The 21,506-nt window shown below is 41.7% G+C and overlaps 1 protein-coding gene across 2 annotated transcripts in view; it reads left to right on the top strand.

Moving 5' to 3' along the window:
* The window catches only part of LOC139228122 (SHC-transforming protein 1-like), a 127,764-nt gene that overhangs the window by 60,921 nt on the left and 45,337 nt on the right, over window positions 1-21,506 (top strand). For both annotated transcript variants that reach the window (XM_070859312.1, XM_070859311.1), the window contains one exon: window positions 4,677-4,747. In XM_070859312.1, coding sequence (XP_070715413.1) covers window positions 4,677-4,747 — 71 coding nt within the window. The remainder of the gene's footprint in view (window positions 1-4,676; window positions 4,748-21,506) is intronic.

Raw genomic sequence — 21,506 nt, 5'->3', positions numbered from 1 at the left:
TCCGCAACGGTCTCGGTCCCGAGACTTCTGGATTCGGGATGCTGCACCTGTATAGTGAACAGTGAGGAGGATAGTGATAGACTTCAAGAGGACATGAGACCGGCTGGTGGAATGGGTGTACACATGGCAGATGAAATTTAATGTAGAAAAGTGTGAAGTGATAATTTTGGTAGTAAGAATGAAAGGAAATATAAACTAAAGGGTACAATCCTAAAGTGGGTGCATGAACAAAGGGACCTAGGGGTATATGTGCTCCAATCGTTGAAGGTAGCAGGGCAAGTTGAGAAAGCGATTGCAAAAAGCTTATGGGGTCCTGGTCTTCATGAATAGAGGTATAGAGTACAAAAGCGTGGAAATTATGATGAACCTGTATAAAACACTGGTTCGGCCTCAACTGGAGTATTGTGTCCAATTCTGGGCACCGCACTTTAGGAAGGATGTGAAGACTTTGGAGAGGGTGCAGAAAATATTTACGAGAATGATTCCAGGGATGAGGGGTTTCAGTTACGTGGCTAGACCGGAGAAACTGGGGTTGTTCTCCTTTATAGCAGAGAAGGTTGAAGAGATTGGATAGAGGTGCTCAAAATCATGAGGGATCTGGACAGAGTAGACCGAGAGAAACTGTTCCCATTGGCAGAAGGGTCGAGAACCAGAGGACACAGATTTAAGGTGATTGGCAAAAGAACCAAAGGCAACATGAGAGAAAACATTTTTACACAGCGACTGTTTAGGAATGCACTGCCTGAAAGGGTGGTGGAGGCAGACTCGATCACTGCTTTCAAAAGGGAGTTGGATAAGTACCTGAAAGAAAAAAGATTGCAGGGCTACGGGGAAAGAGTGGGAGTGGGACTAGCTGAGTTGCTCTTGCAGAGAGCCGACACGGACTCGACGGGCCGAATGGCCTCCTTCCGTGCTGTAGCCATTCTGTGATTCTATGATTATGCCATTGTGACCAGTATGAGTCAGAGATGAGATCAACTTTCTTTCAGGGTCATTTATCAAAACAATATATTGATTTTTTTTTTTAAAGCTTTTCTTTGGGTTGCTTCCTAGAATTAAAGCTCAAGAAACAAGGGTGGACTTACTCATCCTGTAACTTTGAAAAATGAGTCATCTACTGAATGTTTTATTCCTGTAAGGATGGAAAAGTAATAGTAATCAGTTTGTAGGGCAGACCATGTTCTTCTGAGCCACTTTCAAGAATAGTTTGTTAGTAATGACCTTTAAAAATCTGAGGTTCACTCTTTACATGTGGAAGTATCTTTTTGTTTGGAGTGTAACAACATTCTGCCAGTTTTTGAATAAATTCTATCTCCTTTTTGTTTTTAGCCTGTCACTAGAAGACTATGGTGGGAGGAAGTAAGATCATTGAATGATCTGGACAGTTACTGTTGTGTTCAGATTGCTTACTGTAACTCACTCTGGGTAGACACCGAATCTAGAATTGGCTCGTCTGAAAGCTCCTACCATTTGCTTGTGTGTTGGTTCCTACAGGTTGTGGCTTATACTCCATTCCACTCCCAAATGGGCTATTTTTTTTTTTTAAACAGTAGTGCAGGAATATTGTGATAATCTAATTCTGCCCTCTTGAACAACCTTGATTATAATCGCTCAACCATTGGTGGCCGTGCCTTCTGTTGCTTAGACCCCAAGCTCTGGAATTCCCTGCCGAAACCTCTTCACCTCACGTCCTCTCTTTACTCCTTCAAGACGCTCCTTTTAAAATGTACCTCTTTAACCAAGCTTTTGGTCACCTGGGCTCATTTCTACTTGTGCAGCTCGGTGTCAAATTTTTTAAAATCCCGTAATACTCCTGTGAAGCGCCCTGGGATGTTTCACTACGTTAAAGGTGCTATATAAATACAAGATGTTGGTGTAAGCTCCTGTTAGGTTATTAGGAGAATTTGCTGGTTGGTCTTCAATGGAACATGAGAGAGGTGAGAAATGACAGGATTATCGCTCTTTCACAGTGCAGCTGTGGAAATATCTAGATTAAGAGAGTCAATTATGTTGTGTGTGGAATATGGAAGGTGTCCTGCTTGTGGAGAATATTTTCTGAAGAATCCTAGCAATGCATAAAACACAATTTTCAATGCAGTATCTGAGAAATGAGGCACATTACCATGATCATGAGGGATCTGCTCTTTGGTGTTTTTTCTCATCTTAACTGACATGATGTAATCGGAGGTGTGTGCAGTGATCAAACCTCCACCCTAATTGGCCCACGTTGCCATTAGAGATTGACAAACTTAATGAATTTCCCGTCGATAGTACCTGTGGATCTCTTTTGATCTGTAAGTGAAGTGAGTCTGTTGTGTTGTACCAGGTGCAGTCTCCAACCATACAATTCTCCTGGGGCTCGGACCCTCCTGCAATTCAATCCAAACATCCAGATTCAGCAGAAAATAAATTCCACCTTGAGGGTATTGCCTAAGTTGACACATACCGTGTTGTGTGCTTTTACTAACCCTTCCCATAAGGCAGCCACCCATAGAACCTTTCCTGGAGGAAATCGTGACTCAAGTGCAATTCTTCCAAAACATTGCACTCTTAAAATGTGTCTTTAAAATATATGGCGGAGGGATTTTTATAGCCAGAAAACGGATTCCAGAATCAAAAGAACTTTCTAATCTTCAAGCAGCAGAATTCTGACCAGACTGTTTCAATTTCTGGACTGATGGTCACCACCTATCAGCCTGATGCCACTCTTCATGCAATCCTTTCTGCTAAATGTCTTGGCACCATAATTCACCCAAGTGTCTTCCTCACCAGCAGGTGATTAGGTGGGCCTGGCTGCAGCAAAAAATTCCATACGATGGAGCAAACACAGTGAAGCATTTGGATGTTTACACCCTGGTAACCTCCCACCAATTAGTTAATGAATAACCATGTCACGAGAGTCGAGGCCCAGTTGATGATTACCAAGGAAACTCTGGGGTAGTTATGGCCCGTTTTCAGCTCCAGTGTGTGTGCCCTGACCAGGAGGCCTGAAATTGAGCCGCTGGCTTCATTTCAATAATTTAGGTAAGCTGCCTATCGCACCTCCAAGGGCAGCTGTCCTGTTTGCAGCAGATGAATTTCAGGCCACTTGCCTCACCGACACCAGCCCTCTGGTAAGTCCCAGGAGTGGTAGCTAATGAGAGGGGGGCCGATTGTGAGTTGGCAACATTTCGCATGGAGTGCTGTGGAGCCAGGAGGAGCAGTCCTGCTTTGTCCAGCTCCACGTCAACCTTTATATTTAATTAAAAAATCAACTTAAAAAAATAATAATTTGGCACCCTTCTTAGGTGGTGCCTGCTTCACATCCACACCCGGGAAAACCTAATCGCAGCATGCCTGCTACCTGTTCCACTCAGTGGGGTCCAATCTTGTGTCTCCAATATTTTATTCTTCCCCAAAAAAAGTGAATCTCCTACTTTTTGTGAAGGAGGGTGATTTCTGGAATTTCTCTCCAGTCCACTTGACATGGAACTAACTGACTTCATAAGGAATACATCCTTCAGCCTTTCAGATTATTGCATCTTCTCAAACCTACTACACCGAAGCTTCACAATTATTAGTCCTTCTGCTGTTGGGTCAAGACTCGATTGGAAGGAGTCCGTGAATGTCACAAGTAGCTGAGCACCTTCTCCCATCAGGACTTAGTGACTTCCCTACCTTTGGTAAAAAGAAGAAAGTGCTTGCATTTATTTAAAGCTTTTCATGACCTCGATGTCCCAAAGCACTTTGCAGTGTGGTCACTACTTGACCCAAATGTGTGCAATCATAGAATCATAGAATCACAGAATCACAGAATCATAGAATCATAGAATCATAGAAATTTACGGCACAGAAGGAGGCCATTCGGCCCATTGTGTCTGTGCCAGCCAAGAAAGAGCTATCTATCCTAATCCCATTTTCCAGCTCTTGGTCCATAGCCTTGTAGGCTATGATACTTCGTGCATATCCAAGTACTTTTTAAATGCAATGGGGGTTTCTGCCTCTCCCGCCCTTTGAGGCAGTGAGTTCCAGACCCCCATCACCCACTGGGTGAAAAAGTTCTCCTCAACTTCCCTCTAATCCTTCTAACAAATACTTTAAATCTATGCCTCCTGGTTATTGACTCCTCTGCTAAGGGAAATAGGTGCTTCCTATCCACTCTATCTAGGCTCCTCATAATTTTATACAGTTCAATAAGGTCTCCCCTCAGCATCCTCTGTTCCAAAGAAAACAACACCAGCCTATCCAATCTTCCCTGCTTTACAGTATTTTCTTCCCCATTTTAGGTCCTCTGTGGTGTATATACTCCAACTAAAAGGATAGACACCAACCTGCTCTTAAATTCCACACACGTTGCTTTTTAACCATCTGTTGCTGTGCACATAAGTGAATTGCTTTTTCCTTTCAGTTTGTCTTCCCTCGCTGAGGGGAAGCATATTGCCTCTACCTCTACCCTTTTGAGAGCCCCAGTAACTCCCTGGTTGGAAGTCCTGAGTCCGATCACTCATTGGTACAGCATGTGAACAGGCTAACTTACCACTAATCAATATTTCAGTGAATAAAATATACCAATTATTGAATTTGATTTGCATAGTTTCTCTTTTTTTATATAAAAAAAATTGTGCTCTCATTATTTTATGTTAAGAATGTTGTACTCTTTGATTTCTTGCTGATGTTTACCATATTTCTTTTTTCAGTATATGGGCTGCGTGGAAGTATTGCAGTCCATGCGGTCACTTGATTTCGGTACAAGAACCCAAGTTACAAGGTAAGCATCAATGGAAAAATGGAATGCTGGAGAAAAGAGATCTGCATTGTTAAAATGTGTAAAATTCTTACAGGGCTTGACCGGGTAGATGCAGAGAGGATGTTTCCTCTGGCTGGGGAGTCTAGAACTAGGGGTCACTGTCTCAGAATAAGGAGTCGGCCATTTAGGACTGGGATGAGGAGAAACGTCTTCACTCAAAGGGTGGTGAATCTTTGGAATTCTCTACCCCATAGGGCTGTGGAGGCTCGGTCTTTGAGTATATTAAAGACCGAGATCGACTAGATTTTTGGATATTAAGGGAATCCAGGGATAATGGATTTGAGGTAGAAGATCAGCCATGATCTTATTGAATGGCCTACTCCTGCTTCTAATTTATGTACCTCCACTCTAATATTGTTTAACCTTTTTCTTCATTTTTGGATGTGTCATTAGAGTTTCAAAAATGTTCTTGACCTTGGCTGTGGCTCAGTGGGTACCACACATGTTTGAGTCAGAAGGTTGTAGGTTCACATCCCACTCCAGGGGCTTGCTGAGGGAGTGCTGCACTGTCTGAGATGTTGAACTAAAGCCCCGTCTGCTCCCTCAGGTGGACGTAAAAGATCCCATGGCACTTTTTTGAAGAGCAGGGGAGATATCCCCTCAATCAACATATTGCTGTTTGTGGGAGCTTGCTGTGCACAAATTGGCTGCTGTGTTTCCCACATTACAACAGCAACTACACTCCAAAAGCACTTCATTGGCTGTAAAGCAGTTTTGAGACGTTCTGAGATCGTGAAAGGCGCTATATATATGCAAGTCTATCTTTCTTTTCTTGGAAAGCATGAAAGGTTGGATGTTGCATTGGAAACCTGTTTGTGCCTCTGTGCAGATTTACAGATCTCCAGTGGCATCCCTCAGTAGCTCTCTCGTGGCCTAGTCAGTAAAAGAGTTGCACAGGATAGTGCTGATCCATATAGTTCAGGAAGATCCCGCGTTCAGTCCCTTGCCTGAGCTGATTTCAGTTGGACTTATGGTTGGAGTGATATAATTGGCCTCCATGCATGCCTGGGGTACAGTGAGGGGAAGTTCAGATAGGATTCTCGCTCCCGATCACTACCCAAAAAAGTGCATGTGTGAACATGATTAGATCCCGTTATAGTCACGCGTACACGGCAAGGTATCCGAGAGCTGCTGGTGTCCATGGATTCAGCACGAGAGGGAAGGGGAGAAAATTTGAGGGTGAACTGTGAAATATAGCTGCTGCTTAAGTAGCTTTTTAAAAAAAAATAGCTAGATGTCTTGGCAATTTTTCAGATTGCAGAGAAAATTACAAATGCAAGCGTCCCAGCAACTTTAGAATTATAATAAACTTCACAATACATATAGATTGACAGTAGATTGTTCCCACTAGATAAACAGAGGCTTTTAAATACGTTCAATCCGATTTGATTATAGGATCCCAACAGTTCAGTTTCCCTAACTTGTACCATTGCCATGGTGGAGTTCAAAAACTACCTATCAAAAAACAAACCGCAGTATGTGATATTTCTCTCCATTCCTTTTGAGGTTTTATCAACATATGCTGACCAATGATGTCCCAATGCGATGCAGTTGCCTAAAATGTACTTTACCAAACAAGATGTTTCCACGGCAACCAACCAATTTGCAGAAATTGTAACGATGATGCGTGTTAAAATAATGACTACTCATTTTAAAATACCGTGATATTTTTATAACCACAAATTTGATGAGCACATTTTTCAAAGATGCTCTTTGCCCATAATGCACTGATATAATAATACATTTTATGATGTTGAATTTGAATTTTAGCATTCAGCATTGTGTGCTAGAGATGTTGGCTTATGAATCTAACTTTTTCAAAATATGTTTCAGTGCCACCCAAAGGCTTTGTTTGCACTGTATGTTTTAACCCTCCCTCCTTCGATTAGACTGGATTCCTCCCTAATCAGCTGCATTGACAGATATCTGTAATGTGCAGGGAAGAGTTTTTGCCCAGTTGAATGGATAGCCCAGGCCAACAGAAATTCCATGTTGTATCCAAACTTCCTTCCTGGCACAAAATGAGCACAGATTATACCAGCATGTAGAAGGTTTCCCTCCCAAAAAACTTTAAAATGTGCTACTCAGGAAAGGAAGTAATTGACTTTGTCTTCGGTGAGTACTCATGTTGCCAGGAGATGTAAAACAAATTAACTGGCTTCCTTAATGTGACACTGGATCAAACACTAATGTACAGTCATCATAATTCTGTGGAAATTGAATTTGGCCAATTTCCTGCTTAAAATTTTACAAATCTTGACAGGACCATGGTCGCTCAGATTTAATTTGTTGCCTAAGGAAATTGGCAGCTATTGTTTTTGACGTAATCTTTTGCAGTCATGTCATGCCACATATATTTTGACAAAAATATATTTGCCAAAGACTGTTTATCAAATCATTTAAATTAAATATTTCATTTACAGTGAAGTAAACTGCGATCGTGCTCACAAGCACAAATGTTGGTAAATTATTATTAGAATTAAACTTTTGACTGTCACTGAAATATTTCTGGAAGGAAGTAGTCATTACCGATTAGAAATTTGACATGGAGTCTGGGATCATAATTATTCCAGGGAACATCCGTTTTCAGCATCAAGCACGTGCAGGTCAGGAGTACCCTGCATCAGACAGAGTAAAACCCCCTCCTGTGTGCTCCAGCCTTGTGCCCAAACTTGTGCCTTAATCGCAACCTATATTGTTAAGTTGTACATTTTTTTTTAATTTACTTAGGACTCTATAAAGTTATGAATCTCGCTGGACACTGCCTTTATGCACATCTATTAAGGAATCGCAAAAGCCCAAATGATCATTGTCAAAAATTGTATGTTTTGGAAAATAACAGGTTGGCAAGTATGTCACTTTTCGCGCAAAATCACCAAAACCGGAAAATGAGCTTATTTATTGGGGGGAAATTCCAGTCGGAGGCTTCCTTTTGTGGTCACACAAGCGCCTTCGATTCTGGTCGGAGCGTACGGGGAGACGACTTCTCTGTACATTATGTAAATGCTGGAGTCACGTGGACATGGACCACCAATTACTAGGTAATATTCTCATTGATAAAAATGGGTACTCCGTTTGTACGAGTTCTCATTACTATCAATGAGAAACACCCAAACACAGCATAATAAATAATAAAACCCCTCACATTTAAAATTAATTGTAATTAAATGTTTTAGAAAAAATATATATTTTGGAATTTTTTTTAATGTGCTTTTAATAGTGTTTAAAAATAAACTTGCCTTAATAGACAGGGTTTTTGCTAAAAAAAAATGTGTATTTAAATGTAATTTTTGTTTTAAAACTCTTACACTGGTAAAAGTAGACTCTGCCTGCTTTTTCACCAGGCATAAAAGTTTGAAGGACATTCACTGGGCATGAGTTGGGCAAATAGCCCAATCTCTGCCAAGTGAATGTTCTTTACCCAGGGATGTGGAGGATCTGTCGGGAGAAATCTCTGACCGATCGGAAAAGTCGGTTTTCTGCACACTTGCATTGCGACCCGAAAACTGGCTTTTGCAAGGTCTCGCTGGCTCCGTGCGCCCTTTGTACGGATCCGGCGAGGCCTGAATTTTAGGCCCATTGACTCATTTATTGTTCTGTAGTTTTTTGGTCTCTATTCCTGTTCCCAGTGTTGCAAATTTAAAATGGCACTTGGTCCCCAGTCTGTGCTAAGTTAACTGATCGAAGTCAAGATGGTGGAAGATCAGGTTAATTGAGCAGTGTCCCTGGACTAAGGTGGTGGGAAATCAGCCAGGATTCCACATCACTATCCACAGATCCTGCCAGATGAGCATTTGTGGAAAGAAAAAGAATGAAAGACTTGGATTTATATAGCGTTTTTCACGACCTCCCGGACATTTCAAAGCGCTTTACAGCCAATTAGATATTGGAATGTAGTCACTATTGTAATGTAGGAAATGCAGCAGCCAATTTGTGCACAAGCAAACTCCTACAAGCAGCAATGTGATAATGACCAGATCATCTGTTTTTTGTTGTTGTTGATTGAAGGATAAATATTGGCCAGGACACCGGGGATATCTCCCCTGTTCTTTGAAATAGTGCCATGGGATCTTTTACATCCATCTGAGAGCAGACGGGGGCCTCAGTTTAATATCTCATCTGAAAGACGGCACCTCTGACAGTGCAGCACTCCCTTAGCACTGCACTGGAGTGTCGGCCTAGTTTTTTGTGCTTGAGGCCCTGGAGTGGGACTTGAACCCACAACCTTCTGACTTGCGAGCGAGAGTGCTACCCACTGAGCCACAGCTGACGAAGATTGTGACAGGATCGACACTTGTTGTCTCGGATATTTGGATGAGGTACTGGCGGCTGATGGCACCAGTGGAACCATAGCAGAGCATGTCCAAGTAAGACTTTACGGTCTGTTTAGATCTCATTGTGATTATGGGGAGTGATTTCCTCCTGAGCTAAATATAGCAAAATTACAAATGTGCCTTGATAAACATATTTGCAGTTGCATTACTATTCGGTAGAAGTCTGAAATGTTGATCTATTTTTGAAATTACATTTTTATACTGTGCCTTGGAGAATAATGTATTTGGTATTCTTAAAATAATCTTTCAATTATATATTACCAAAGTTTCCTTTTGTTACTATTAGGACAGTGACTGTTAGAGTGTGGAAGATTCCTTTTTTTAATTTTTCTGAAGCTTGGTGTAAAAGATAAGTGTTACAGCCTTTCATAGCAGGCAAACAATCCAGCACTTCATACTGTACAATGATTTCATTGGATTAGATTTAAGGACATTGACTGGAAAGCTTGCCCAGAAAAAAAGGGGAAATCGGCAAAGGGTTTGTTGTGGAGATATGATTTCAAAACCGGATTTAACTATCGCCTGTGCATGCAAACAAAAGGGAGATTGTCTGCCAGATCCGATGCTGGGCCGCACTTGGCTTCAGTTTGAGATTCACATGGGTTCAGCCAGATGTGCTGTCCAATGTGTACTGGATAGGCCTGGACTTTTCTATCGTTATGTGCAGTCAGCTAACTGACTTAAAGTATGTTCCTCAAAATAAAACTCTAGTCACAATGGAGTGCGTTGTACATGCTTCATTTCATGTCCTGCAGTCGAGAGTATCGTCTCATTTGAAGGGAGGGGACATTGGAAAATAATTACGGAATATGATTGGAGGATGACCTGCCTTCAAACCTGTCATGCATCTAACTGAGGGAAATTCAATTTATATTAATACATGAATACGATTACATCCCATTATAATTAATGGGATGAGTCATTCTCAAACTTCGAGCTGTTGCAAGTGTAGTCAGAAGAAAAGTACTTGCTATTCCCCAATCTGAATATATCCCAAAATTGTATTGCTTTAGCCTGTGGATTTGTTTTCAAAATTGCCCTTATTTCAGCTGAGCCCAATGCTCTCGCTGTGACTTCTGGCTCTCAAATCTTCACGTATATTGTGGCTCACACCTGAAAAGTGTCTATATGCCAAAAAGATGATGATGGGTAGAAATACCCATGGTCAAAGTTAATGATACTGATCAATGTTCCCTCTAAGCTGCGCGGCGACTCGCTTGTAAATACAGCCCCCCCACCCCCCGCGCAGAAAAGGGACGGCACAAAGAAATAAACAGTCTGCGCAGAACAAACACAGCTTACGTGGAATATTGATGCTGCTTCGTTTGCGTTTTGTTAATGGGACATTTAAATTAGTTTGCATTAAGTTGATGGTTATTTAATAGCCATTTCCATTCACTTCCAATCAGCAAGGAGCTAGCCTGGGACCAGCAACAATCACAAAATGAACCAATTGAATCACTCAAAAATAATTTCTTCACGCTGTTTGTTTTCAATAGTCATTTCCAAATAGTTGCCGAGATCAGCAAATACAACTATAACGGGCCTGAATTTCTGCGGGAATTCTCCCAATCTCCTGCCGTAACTTCGACAGGAAATTGGCTAACCCCCGGCCCCCAGAGTAACGGCATTAATGGCTATTTACCCCTTTCTCCAGTGGTTTCACCGATCTCCCTCTGACATTACAGTGGGTTTTTGGGACAATCCCCATGAAAAGTCCGGAGCAACATTTATAACATTACCGACTTTTTAAAAAAAAAAATGCACAATTCTGTTTATCCTTAAAAAACCAACTTACCCAGAAGATGAGTTACTACTATAAATGTTCCCTGCACAGGATTCTCTGGGGTTTAAGTTTGCAGAATTGGAAATGTCACTGGCACCTTGGATGTTGTAGATTTCCAGCTTCCATTGACAAATTCTTGGGGCTAGACTTTTCACTCTGATCGCTATCACCCAAAAAATGGGCAATGTTCCGGCCCTACTTTCCACTTTTCAGCAAAAATGGGCGATAGCCTGCTTATATGGGCTATCATGAGTGGAAAGTCTCGCCCTTCGTGTACGAGAGAAAATGACTCCTTGCTACATTACCCAGAACATCCCATGGCAACCAAGCACGAACATTTACAAATAATAACCATGTCGCGCAAGACTCATCAAAAATGTAGGGATTCAGTTATTTCATAAGATAAGGAAATAGGAGTAGGCCATACAGCCCCTCGAGCCTGCTCCGCCATTTAATACAATCATGGCTAATCCGATCATGGACTCTGACTCGGGTCCACTTCTCTGCCCGCTCCCCATAACCCCTTAATCCCTTATTGGTTCAGTGTATATACTTTGCATGATCCAATAAAGATTCTAAGCTAATGTTGTTTTGGTAGCGGTGCTTTCTATGTTGCTGAAGGGTGGGAATTGATGATTATGAGGGACTTTTATGCTGAGCCTGGACATTCCAACAGCAGTCAGTCAGGCACAGAGCATCGTAAAAAAATATTCAACAGCCTCAAGTGCAATCAGGATCGCGTGCAAACTAATATGGTGGATATATTGTGTTTAATTGGAGTTTAGGACAGAACATAACACACTAGTTATACAGCAAAAATGTACGACTCTGACAAGTAGCTGATACCGGACCCAATAGGACAGATGGCTGGCGTGCACGAACAACTCTTCTTCCTCTCTCTTCCTGAACTATCCAAGAGTAATCCTGAAGTCAGCATGTTATCCACCCTTAGGAGTTCTTACTTCACCGTCTGCGCTAAGGGCTCTTTAGGTCTTCCTTTTTATTTTTTTAGGGGTGGGCGTGGAATGTAATATTGACGAGATGAGTTAACCTATAGAGGTTCCCCTTAAAAACAAGGTGCCCAATGGTATGTCGAGTTCTTTGTCTAAACCATGGAAAAATGGTCAACACATCTGTTATCTTCCACCTATCAGGGGTCTTCTCGCAATCATTACACTTGCTTTCTTGTTTATATGTTTTTAAGGCCAATGTACAGGACATTGGTAAGACCACACCTGGAGTACTGCGTGCAGTTTTGGTCATCTTATTTAAGGAAGGATATACTTGCATTGGAGGCAGTTCAGAAAAGGTTCATGAGGTTGATTCCTGAGATGAAGGGGTTGTCATATGAAGAAAGGTTGGGCGTATACTCCTTGGAGTTTAGAAGAATGAGAGGTAATCTTATTGAAACGTACAAGATTCTGAGGGAGCTTGACAGGGTAGATGCAGAGAGGATGTTTCCCCTCATGAGGGAATCTAAAACTAGGGGGCATAGTTTCAGAATAAAACAGAAATGAGGAGGAATTTCTTCTGAGGGTCGTGAATCTTTGGAATTCTCTGCACCAGAGAGCTGTGGAGGTTGGGTCTTTGAATATATTTAAGGTGGATAGACAGATTTTTGTATGATAAGGGAGTCGAGAGTTATGGGGAGCGGGCGAGGAAGTGGAGTTGAGTCCATGATCAGATCAGCCATGATCTTACTGAATGTAGGAGCAGGCTCAAGGGGCCAAATGGCCTACTCCTGCTCCTATTTCTTATGTTCTTATGTAATCCATCTGGACCCCTTATCTTGTTATCTCGGCCCCCTCTTTCCAAAACTATAGGGCTAAAAATGAATTTACTTCGCACTTACCGAGCACCGTGCTGGCAGTGCCTCCCGTGTCCTTCAGTGGAGGTTTACCGGCGGCGCTGAGAGTTAGCGCTGTGCACTCTGGCGCCACCCACTTGGTGACGTCAATGAGTGTGCAACGCCCTCTTAGCACCGCGGTCACGAAATTGAATGCTTTCGCCTGCTGTAGTGCCTGCCGCTAATGCCAACAGGGAAAGCAGGTGTCCCGAAGAAGCTGCCGGGGCGATATTTCAACAGGTGAGCAGGTGGGCGGTTAAAATGGAATTTATTTGCACTAATATATCTCTCTTGGGGGTGTTCAACACTGTTGCTAATCTCCCTTGCATTTTCTTTCAGTTTTCGGGTGCTCCAGCTGACCTCCCCTTTTAGGCGCTAGGATGCCGGTTTCCTAGTGCTAGAACCTCAGCAGCGCTCCCGCGATAATGTCCCAAGAAGAGTGTGGAACACTTCCCTTAGCTCTCCACTCCCCTCTCGGGATGCTAAAAACCAATATCCCGTTTGGAGGCGGTAAATATCGCCCGCCGCTAAAGTTAGTGACCAGGCAGTGTCACCGCCTCAAATTGGGCTATAACGAATTTTTAGCCCTGTCTCTTATCGCACCCTGTCTTGTCCAGCCAATGCATGTCTCTGGCACAATCATGGGCCATTAAATCAGAGACCCCAGGGTAAGAGCTGCTCCCTTTTAATCTAACAGACTGTTCCATCCTGAGATGATATCTTCTTTCCCATAAATTCCTTCTATTCTATGTCCTTTATACTAATTAACTTCTAATTATCTTTGCAAGCAGTTCTGTTAAACAAACTCCAAATTCTACCTTGGCATTATAATATGATTATTAGTAATGCAAGAAACATAGGTTGGGCCTTCATTGGCCAAATTAAAGACCAAGTCAAAATCCTAAACTTAGACAGCTCAGCCGAACAAGGCCATATCATGCTGTGGGCCCCTAGGTGCATCCTCTAACCTAACTCATTAAAATCACACACTCAAATTCTAATGCGAGTTTTCCTAGGAAATCAAAACTTACACAGTTCCAGTAAGACACACATTAAACATTAACCCCTTACTTGTCTTAAGCAGTAACATTAAATTATTTAAACACAGTATTATTTGTGTCTCAGCTCATTCGCATAGCCATGTATTTTTAGGTATCGCTAATTTCTAACAGTCACATCCCTTCAAGGCTGATGAACCCAAGCTTCTCCAATTTTTCCTGTTAACTCGGTCTCATGATTCCTTGAATGTTTCCTTTGTGCCTCAGTGACTGGAACTGGATACAGTACTCAAGATGTGTTCTGAATAGAGTACCTCAGTTTAAGCATGACTTCCTTTAACTTGTACTCTCTTGTATGGTTTTGCTATGCAGTAAGCATTCTGTATGCCTTATTGGTTGCAGTCCCATAGTAATTGGGCATAACTACTAAGTTTACTAATACCCCTAGATCTTTGACTTTACTCTTGGCTATTTTGATACCATTCATAATGTAGGTATGTCTTCCATTTTCCCTTCCTATGATCAATAATTTAGATCATCTTTATTACATGTTACCTGCCATTGTTTCCTTTGGGTGCACATTTTATCTAACACATTTTGTAGGTCGCGATCTGCCCTCTTAAATTGAACTATCTCCTATCATCGCTGTATTTTTGTATCATTAATATTGTACTGCTTACACACACCTGAAATAAATGTGTCATTTACCCTTGGCTCAGTGGTAGCACGGTTTTCTCTGGGTCAGAAGGTTGTGGGTACAAGCCCCATGCCAGAGACTTGAGCAGCTAATCAGTGCAGACATTTTAGTGAAGTATTGAAAGAGTGATGCACTTTTGGAGGTGTTGTCTTTCGGATGAGACTTTAAACGCAGACCCCATCTGTCATTTGGTGGATATAAAATATCTCTAGGCACTTGAAGAGCAAGGAGTTTCCCTGGTGTCCTGGCCAATATTTATCCCTTAACCAACATCACTAAACAGGTTGTCTGCTCCTTTGCCTCACTGTTGTTTGTGGGCCCTCGCTGTGTACAAAATAGCTATTGCCTTTCCTTACATTACAACTGTGACTGCCCTTCAAAATACTTCATTAGCTATGAAGTGCTTTGGAACATTCAGTAGTCATGGAAAGCATTACATAAATGTGAGTTCTTCCTTTGCCAACTCCTATCTCTTTTTAAATATAATTCAAATGAGCATCAGAAGCTTGCATGATATAGAAATATATTTGAAATATGTATCTATAATTAGGAATATCTCATTGTATAATTGTTATACATATGAATCTATATAGGCCAAATTATATAATTGTATCCAATTACATTAAATTATAAATGTATTGAATTAAAAGTAAATATATATATTAAAAACTTATCCAAATGATTTATAATATATCCAAGTTGTATATTATCCAATTACTTAATGAGTCGAAAATTGCAGTCGGAGGCTTCCTTCGTATGAACGCATCCGATCCCCAAAAAATCTACAAAACTACCTGTTGTTGCCTGAGAAATGTCGGATTCCGGTCTAGAAACATAGAAACATAGAAAATAGGTGCAGGAGCAGGCTATTCAGCCCTTCTAGCCTGCACCGCCATTCAATGAGTTCATGGCTGAACATGAAACTTCAGTACCCCCTTCCTGTTTTCTCGCCATACCCCTTGATTCCCCTAGTAGTAAGGACTTCATTTAACTCCCTTTTGAATATATTTAGTGAATTGGCCTCAACTACTTTCTGTGGTAGAGAATTCCACAGGTTCACCACTCTCTGGGTGAAGAAGTTTCTCCTCATCTCAGTCCTAAATGGCTTACCCCTTATCCTCAGACTGTGACCCCTGGTTCTGGACTTCCCCAACATTGGGAACATTCTTCCTGCATCTAACCTGTCTAAACCCGTCAGAATTTTAAACGTTTCCATGAGGTCCCCTCTCATTCTTCTGAACTCCAGTGAATACAAGCCCAGTTGATCCAGTCTTTCTTGATAGGTCAGTCCCACCATCCCGGGAATCAGTCTGGTGAATCTTCGCTGCACTCCCTCAATAGCAAGAATGTCCTTCCTCAAGTTAGGAGACCAAAACTGTACACAATACACAATACTCCAGGTGTGGCCTCACCAAGGCCCTGCACAACTGTAGCAACACCTCCCTGCCCCTGTACTCAAATCCCCTCGCTATGAAGGCCAACATGCCATTTGCTTTCTTAACCGCCTGCTGTACCTGCATGCCAACCTTCAATGACTGATGTACCATGACACCCAGGTCTCGTTGCACCTCCCCTTTTCCTAATCTGTCACCATTCAGATAATAGTCTATCTCTGTTTTTACCACCAAAGTGGATAACCTCACATTTATCCACATTATACTTCATCTGCCATGCATTTGCCCACTCACCTAACCTATCCAAGTCACACTGCAGCCTAATAGCATCCTCCTCGCAGCTCACACTGCCACCCAACTTAGTGTCATCCGCAAATTTGGAGATACTGCATTTAATCCCCTCGTCTAAATCATTAATGTACAATGTAAACAGCTGGGGCCCCAGCACAGAACCTTGCGGCACCCCACTAGTCACTGCCTGCCATTCTGAAAAGTACCCGTTTACTCCTACTCTTTGCTTCCTGTCTGACAACCAGTTCTCAATCCACGTCAGCACACTACCCCCAATCCCATGTGCTTTAACTTTGCACATTAATCTCTTGTGTGGGACCTTGTCGAAAGCCTTCTGAAAGTCCAAATATACCACATCAACTGGTTCTCCTTTGTCCACTTTACTGGAAACATCCTCAAAAAATTCCAGAAGATTTGTCAAGCATGATTTCCCTTTCACAAATCCATGCTGACTTGGACCTATCATGTCACCATTTTCCAAATGCGCTGCTATGACATCCTTAATAATTGAGGCCTTCATTCGCTGCGCGACTTCCGGGGATCTGTCTTCCACGTACGGACATCTATGTTGCAATCACGTGGGCCTCGAGCACCAATCACTAGGTAGTATTCTCATTGATAATAATGGGAACTCCGTTTGTATGGGCTCCCATTACTATCAATGAGAATGACCCCCTAAAACAGCATAATAAATATTTTTTTTTAAAAAAAACACCTTGCATATTTATTAAATGTTTTAGAAAACAAAATATGTTTTGGAATTTTTGAGTTTTAAAAGGGTTAAAAATAAGCTTCCTTAATGGACAGGATTTTTAGCATAAAAATGTATGATTAAATGTAATTTTTCTATGTTTTAAGTGTTACACTGGTTAAAGTAAGCCACGTGCCTGCTTTTACCAGACATAAGTTTGAAGGACATTCACCACTGGGCAGGAGTTGGGCAAATAACCCAATCTCTGTCACGCGGCTGTCCTTCTCCCGGGGTTGCTTGGAATCTGTCTAAAGAAATTTTGACAGATTGGAAAAGCCAGTTTTCGGCACATGCGCATCGCGGCCCGAGAACCGGCTTTTGCGAGGCCTCGCCGGGTCTGCGCGCACTTCGTATGCACCAGGCGAGGCCGGAACTGTCAGCCCATAATTTTAAAAGTCGAAAGTTTTAATTTATTTTTCCTTCATGATGTAATTGGTGCTATTTTACATTTTTAAGCATTTTTAAATTCTGTCTAAAGACAGCGGTCCTGCTCAATCATGTTTTGCTGCTCAGCAATTATATGAATTCAGCATTTTTTTTTAATAAGCAGCCCATTCTCTGTAGTTGTACTGAGTGAGGTTTTACACAAGTGAACTTTTACATCTAGTCTTTTAAATAGAGCCTTTGATCCTCCCCAGTGTGCTGACTTAAGTTTTTAAATATAATGATTGCTTTGTTTGTGTGGTAAATTTTTAAATATATGATTTTAAAAAATCCAAGCATGTCATTTATATTTTACATTTTCCATGTGGACATCCTTGGTGGCTGATTCCATCTTCAATACATTCCAGACTAACGGAACAAATACATTATGAATCCGATAACTGGAAGTATGCCCCTTGTTTCATGATTTGCACAAAACAAAGCAGATATTTCCAATCATTTTCTAATTTTTCTCTGAGCAGCACCAATGCTACATTGGCCAGACTGGGCCGCATCACTCCAGTGAGCAACGCAAGAAATGCTCATGAATACAGAAACCTCATTGTGCCATCTCTTGCTACTCTCCTCTGCACTGATGATTTGAAGCATCGCATTTGATTTGTGGAAATCGTATTACGAGGGGTCTTCAACAATATATTAAATAAACACCACATGCCAAATGATAAGAATAAGTTCAATATGCAACTATGTAAGATTTGGATCATGGGTCACACACACATTACCCAAAGGGTCTTGGGCGTTGTAAGGCGTTTTATTAAAGAGTGACCGTTTTAAGCATAATCCGATACAATGTGCGATTAAGATATAGTAGACATACAACCCGTGACAGATGAGGGCGCTCTACGGCCCCAGAATGGATGGACGGACGGACAGTGGTCTCGGATTGGGTGGACCTCTGCAGCCTGTGGCAGTGATCACTTCTGTTTGGTCATTCCCTGAGCTATTGGAGGTGTTGGGCTGTAGCCAGCATGCATCCACCTTGGGGAAACTCATTCCCCAAAACTGCCTGTTTCTCTCTCTCTCTTTCAATGGGCTGGTGAATACCTGGTGTCAATCATTTTTACAGGGGAGGGAATATCTGACAGTCCCCTCCCATCCTCGTGGGGTCAGCTTTTTCTTTTATCTCTTTTCTAAATGTCTTGTTCTTCTACAGACATTTTGCTTATCCTACAGCTCCGTGATAAAATCCCTTATCATTCTGACCTTGTAATGACCTTTGGTCACCATGTCTGCTGAGCTGGCATAAGTACTTCTTTTATAAAATCATCATTTCTTTTATAATTGGCAATTTCTTCGGATTCATGATTTCTTGCAACAAGTAGGTGAGTTGAATAAAATAGTTGACCCACTAGTTCTTCCAGTGAAGGTTCTTGGTCGGGCTTGGAGCCTGGGCCCACTTGGGACACGGGCTGGGTGCACTGAAGATGTTCATGTGACCTGGGAGCACCTTGCAGGCATGTTACTAACCAGTGCAGTGGGGCGTAGAAAGAGACGGCTCATTGAGGGTTCTGCACGCATGAGCGTTTCTTGTGCTGCTCACTGGAGTGAGGTGGCCCAGTGTGGGCAATGTTGTGTTGCGGAAGAGTTACCCTCAGGTTGAGGATACCACTGGGAGAGGAGGGCGCAGGGTGCATCAGGCTGTGCGGCCAAAAGTTGCTGGATCACTTTTTTTTTATCATGAAATGGGTAAGTTTATAACCTCCTTTTTTCTGGATTGTTTTTTTTACAAAAATATATATTTTTTAAAAAACGTTTGTTTCTATTTTTAGGGATATAATAATGGAGGAACTGTTATCTGAATCAGCCTCTTACTATCATGTGATTTGGGGAGTTTTGTTGATAGAACCTTTTTATGAAGAGCATTTTTTTCAAAGGAAAGCTTTTTTTTTTACACAGTATGATTGGTGAAGTGATAGTAGAAATTAGCCAATTACAAAGCCGGAAATGGAGAGATTTACACACACTTAACCATTCAGCAGGACAAAATTGTCAGTCACAATGCATACTGCACTCACCATGTTCACGACAGGCACTGAGGTTTGTTATATAGACATACGCTCTGCATTACATCCATGTCACCTGCTACAAAAAAGGTTCTGGTGCAATAGTGCTAGCAACTCACATGGTGCTGTTCTACTGTTCAAACAATTTCAGCAGCTTTGGACTCTGCAGATCATATTAATGCTGCGCTCAATCCTTACCTTTATTGGAGTATCACCACTACAGAAACCATTGAATATAAACCATAAAATAGTGCTTTAGGAATATTTGTTCAATTCAACAAAATGTGCAAAAATGTTATTTCAACCACTAATCCCAAGATTGTTTTCAAGTCATCCATTCCTGTCCGCCATGATGTTCGTACTTTGCTGTACAGGCCTAGGGCACTGTGTTGTCGATTTTTTTTAAAAAGTAGATTATAAAGGTGTTTCATTTTAGCAAACTGCCCATTCTTTGGTAAACTGATAATAGCTGGACTTGTATGTTCGAGCTTTCAAGTTTTCATGGTGGGGTGATATTACACCTCGGAGCTGTGAATGCTACAATATATGAAGGCCAATTGGAAAGTGACAGTTTTATCTCTCTCCCTCAGCCAAGGTGAACAGTTAATGACTGGAGTTTAGAGTAAATTAAACTTGCCATTGCAGAACTTGAGCAATAGGTATTCTTTATCAGACTTGGGGGCCCTGGCTGCAATAACCTTTCATTTGTTTTCCTTAACATACTTTAATTTCTTTTTATTACTTGAGTTACACAAAATTTGAGCACTTTCTCAGTTCATGGTGGTATGCAAGCTACATTGCATTATTAATTGAATGGTACTTGGAGATAGCTGGTAGTACTTACTCACCTGAATGAGGTTGGGCAGAAGGATTAGTCGGGAGACTTGCTGGCCATTTGGCTGGATGGTACGTGCTCCCTGTGAATGTTTAAGGAACTAGTCAGATTCATTGTAAACTAATGTTAATATTGCAAACATTTATGATTTTTCTGTTGAACTCTACTTGCAATCTCTCTCTCTCATGGTTGTTGAGGTTGGCCATGACTACAGCTTGGAGTTTGGACTTGAGCCTGGATAGCAGCAGTGGGAACATTGATGGAGGATGCTCCTATGTATGTTTGGATGTGACCTGTAGAACTGATGGCACCACTGCAGAAGCTGTTGGTGTCACCACAGGCTTAATGCTAGACTGCAGTGAAGACCATTGCTTCACATGTAGGATACAGCAGTACATATCTGGGCACTAGACTCCTTTTTATACTACACAGACCACCTTTCAATGTATTGTGTAAGAAGGCAAGTGACTCCTAAATATAGTTCCGATCCTATACCAGCTTCCATTTGAAAAACAGGTCACTAAAGCATACATCTCTCCAACTCTGGTAGTGGTTCAATGTCCCTTCCTTATTACCAGTTGGTGATGCACCCCAGGTTCCCTCAGCAACATCTCCTGCAATGTGTCTGTCTATGATGGTGTCGGCTTCAAGTGGAGTAGTGATGGCTGGCACCCTAATGAAGTAGTCTTCTTGGGATGTGGCTCGAGTGTAATTGAGTTCTGCTTGCTCCATGAAGAGAGTGTATGCCACATTATGAATAAATAAGCACATTTAACCAATGGCCTACTATATTGTCATTGCGTGCACTATTATCTGCTTGCACCCAATTGGTGTGTGTGGACATATTGGTCTAACATACTGTACAAATCATAGTCTATCAATGACGCGGTACATACCATAAGTTCTGCATTCATTTCCAATCTCAGTAGATGCCATGCCGCCTTCATTGTCCCTTCTGAGAATACCTAAAATTTCTTGTTCATAAGGAGCCAGCTGTTTCATGTGGAGAGGTCCAGCATTTGTCCACACTGCTATCTCCAAGAAGATGCAGGTTTGCTTTTAAACTTGAGATGAAGGTGATTTTGGTGCATGGAAATTTCCTCCACCAGTATTCTACCTTTGCCGTCAAGGCATGTATAATGTAATTGGTTTAACTGTGTAATTTTCACTTCTACCTTGCTTATTATCCTTGTTAACCTTTCTCGCTAATGCAGAAACGTTTGCCCATGTCTTTAACCACTATTATTCCCCTTCACGTCCATATGCCCTACGGTGTTGTTTGTCAGTAATATTCATACCATGGCTTTGCACATTTCAATAACAAGAAAAATAACTTGCATT

Source organism: Pristiophorus japonicus, chromosome 17 (assembly GCF_044704955.1).
Source record: "Pristiophorus japonicus isolate sPriJap1 chromosome 17, sPriJap1.hap1, whole genome shotgun sequence".
In the NCBI taxonomy this organism is placed as follows: domain Eukaryota; kingdom Metazoa; phylum Chordata; class Chondrichthyes; family Pristiophoridae; genus Pristiophorus; species Pristiophorus japonicus.
Note: the sequence above shows the minus strand (reverse complement) of the source record. Positions and strands in the feature narration are given on the sequence as shown.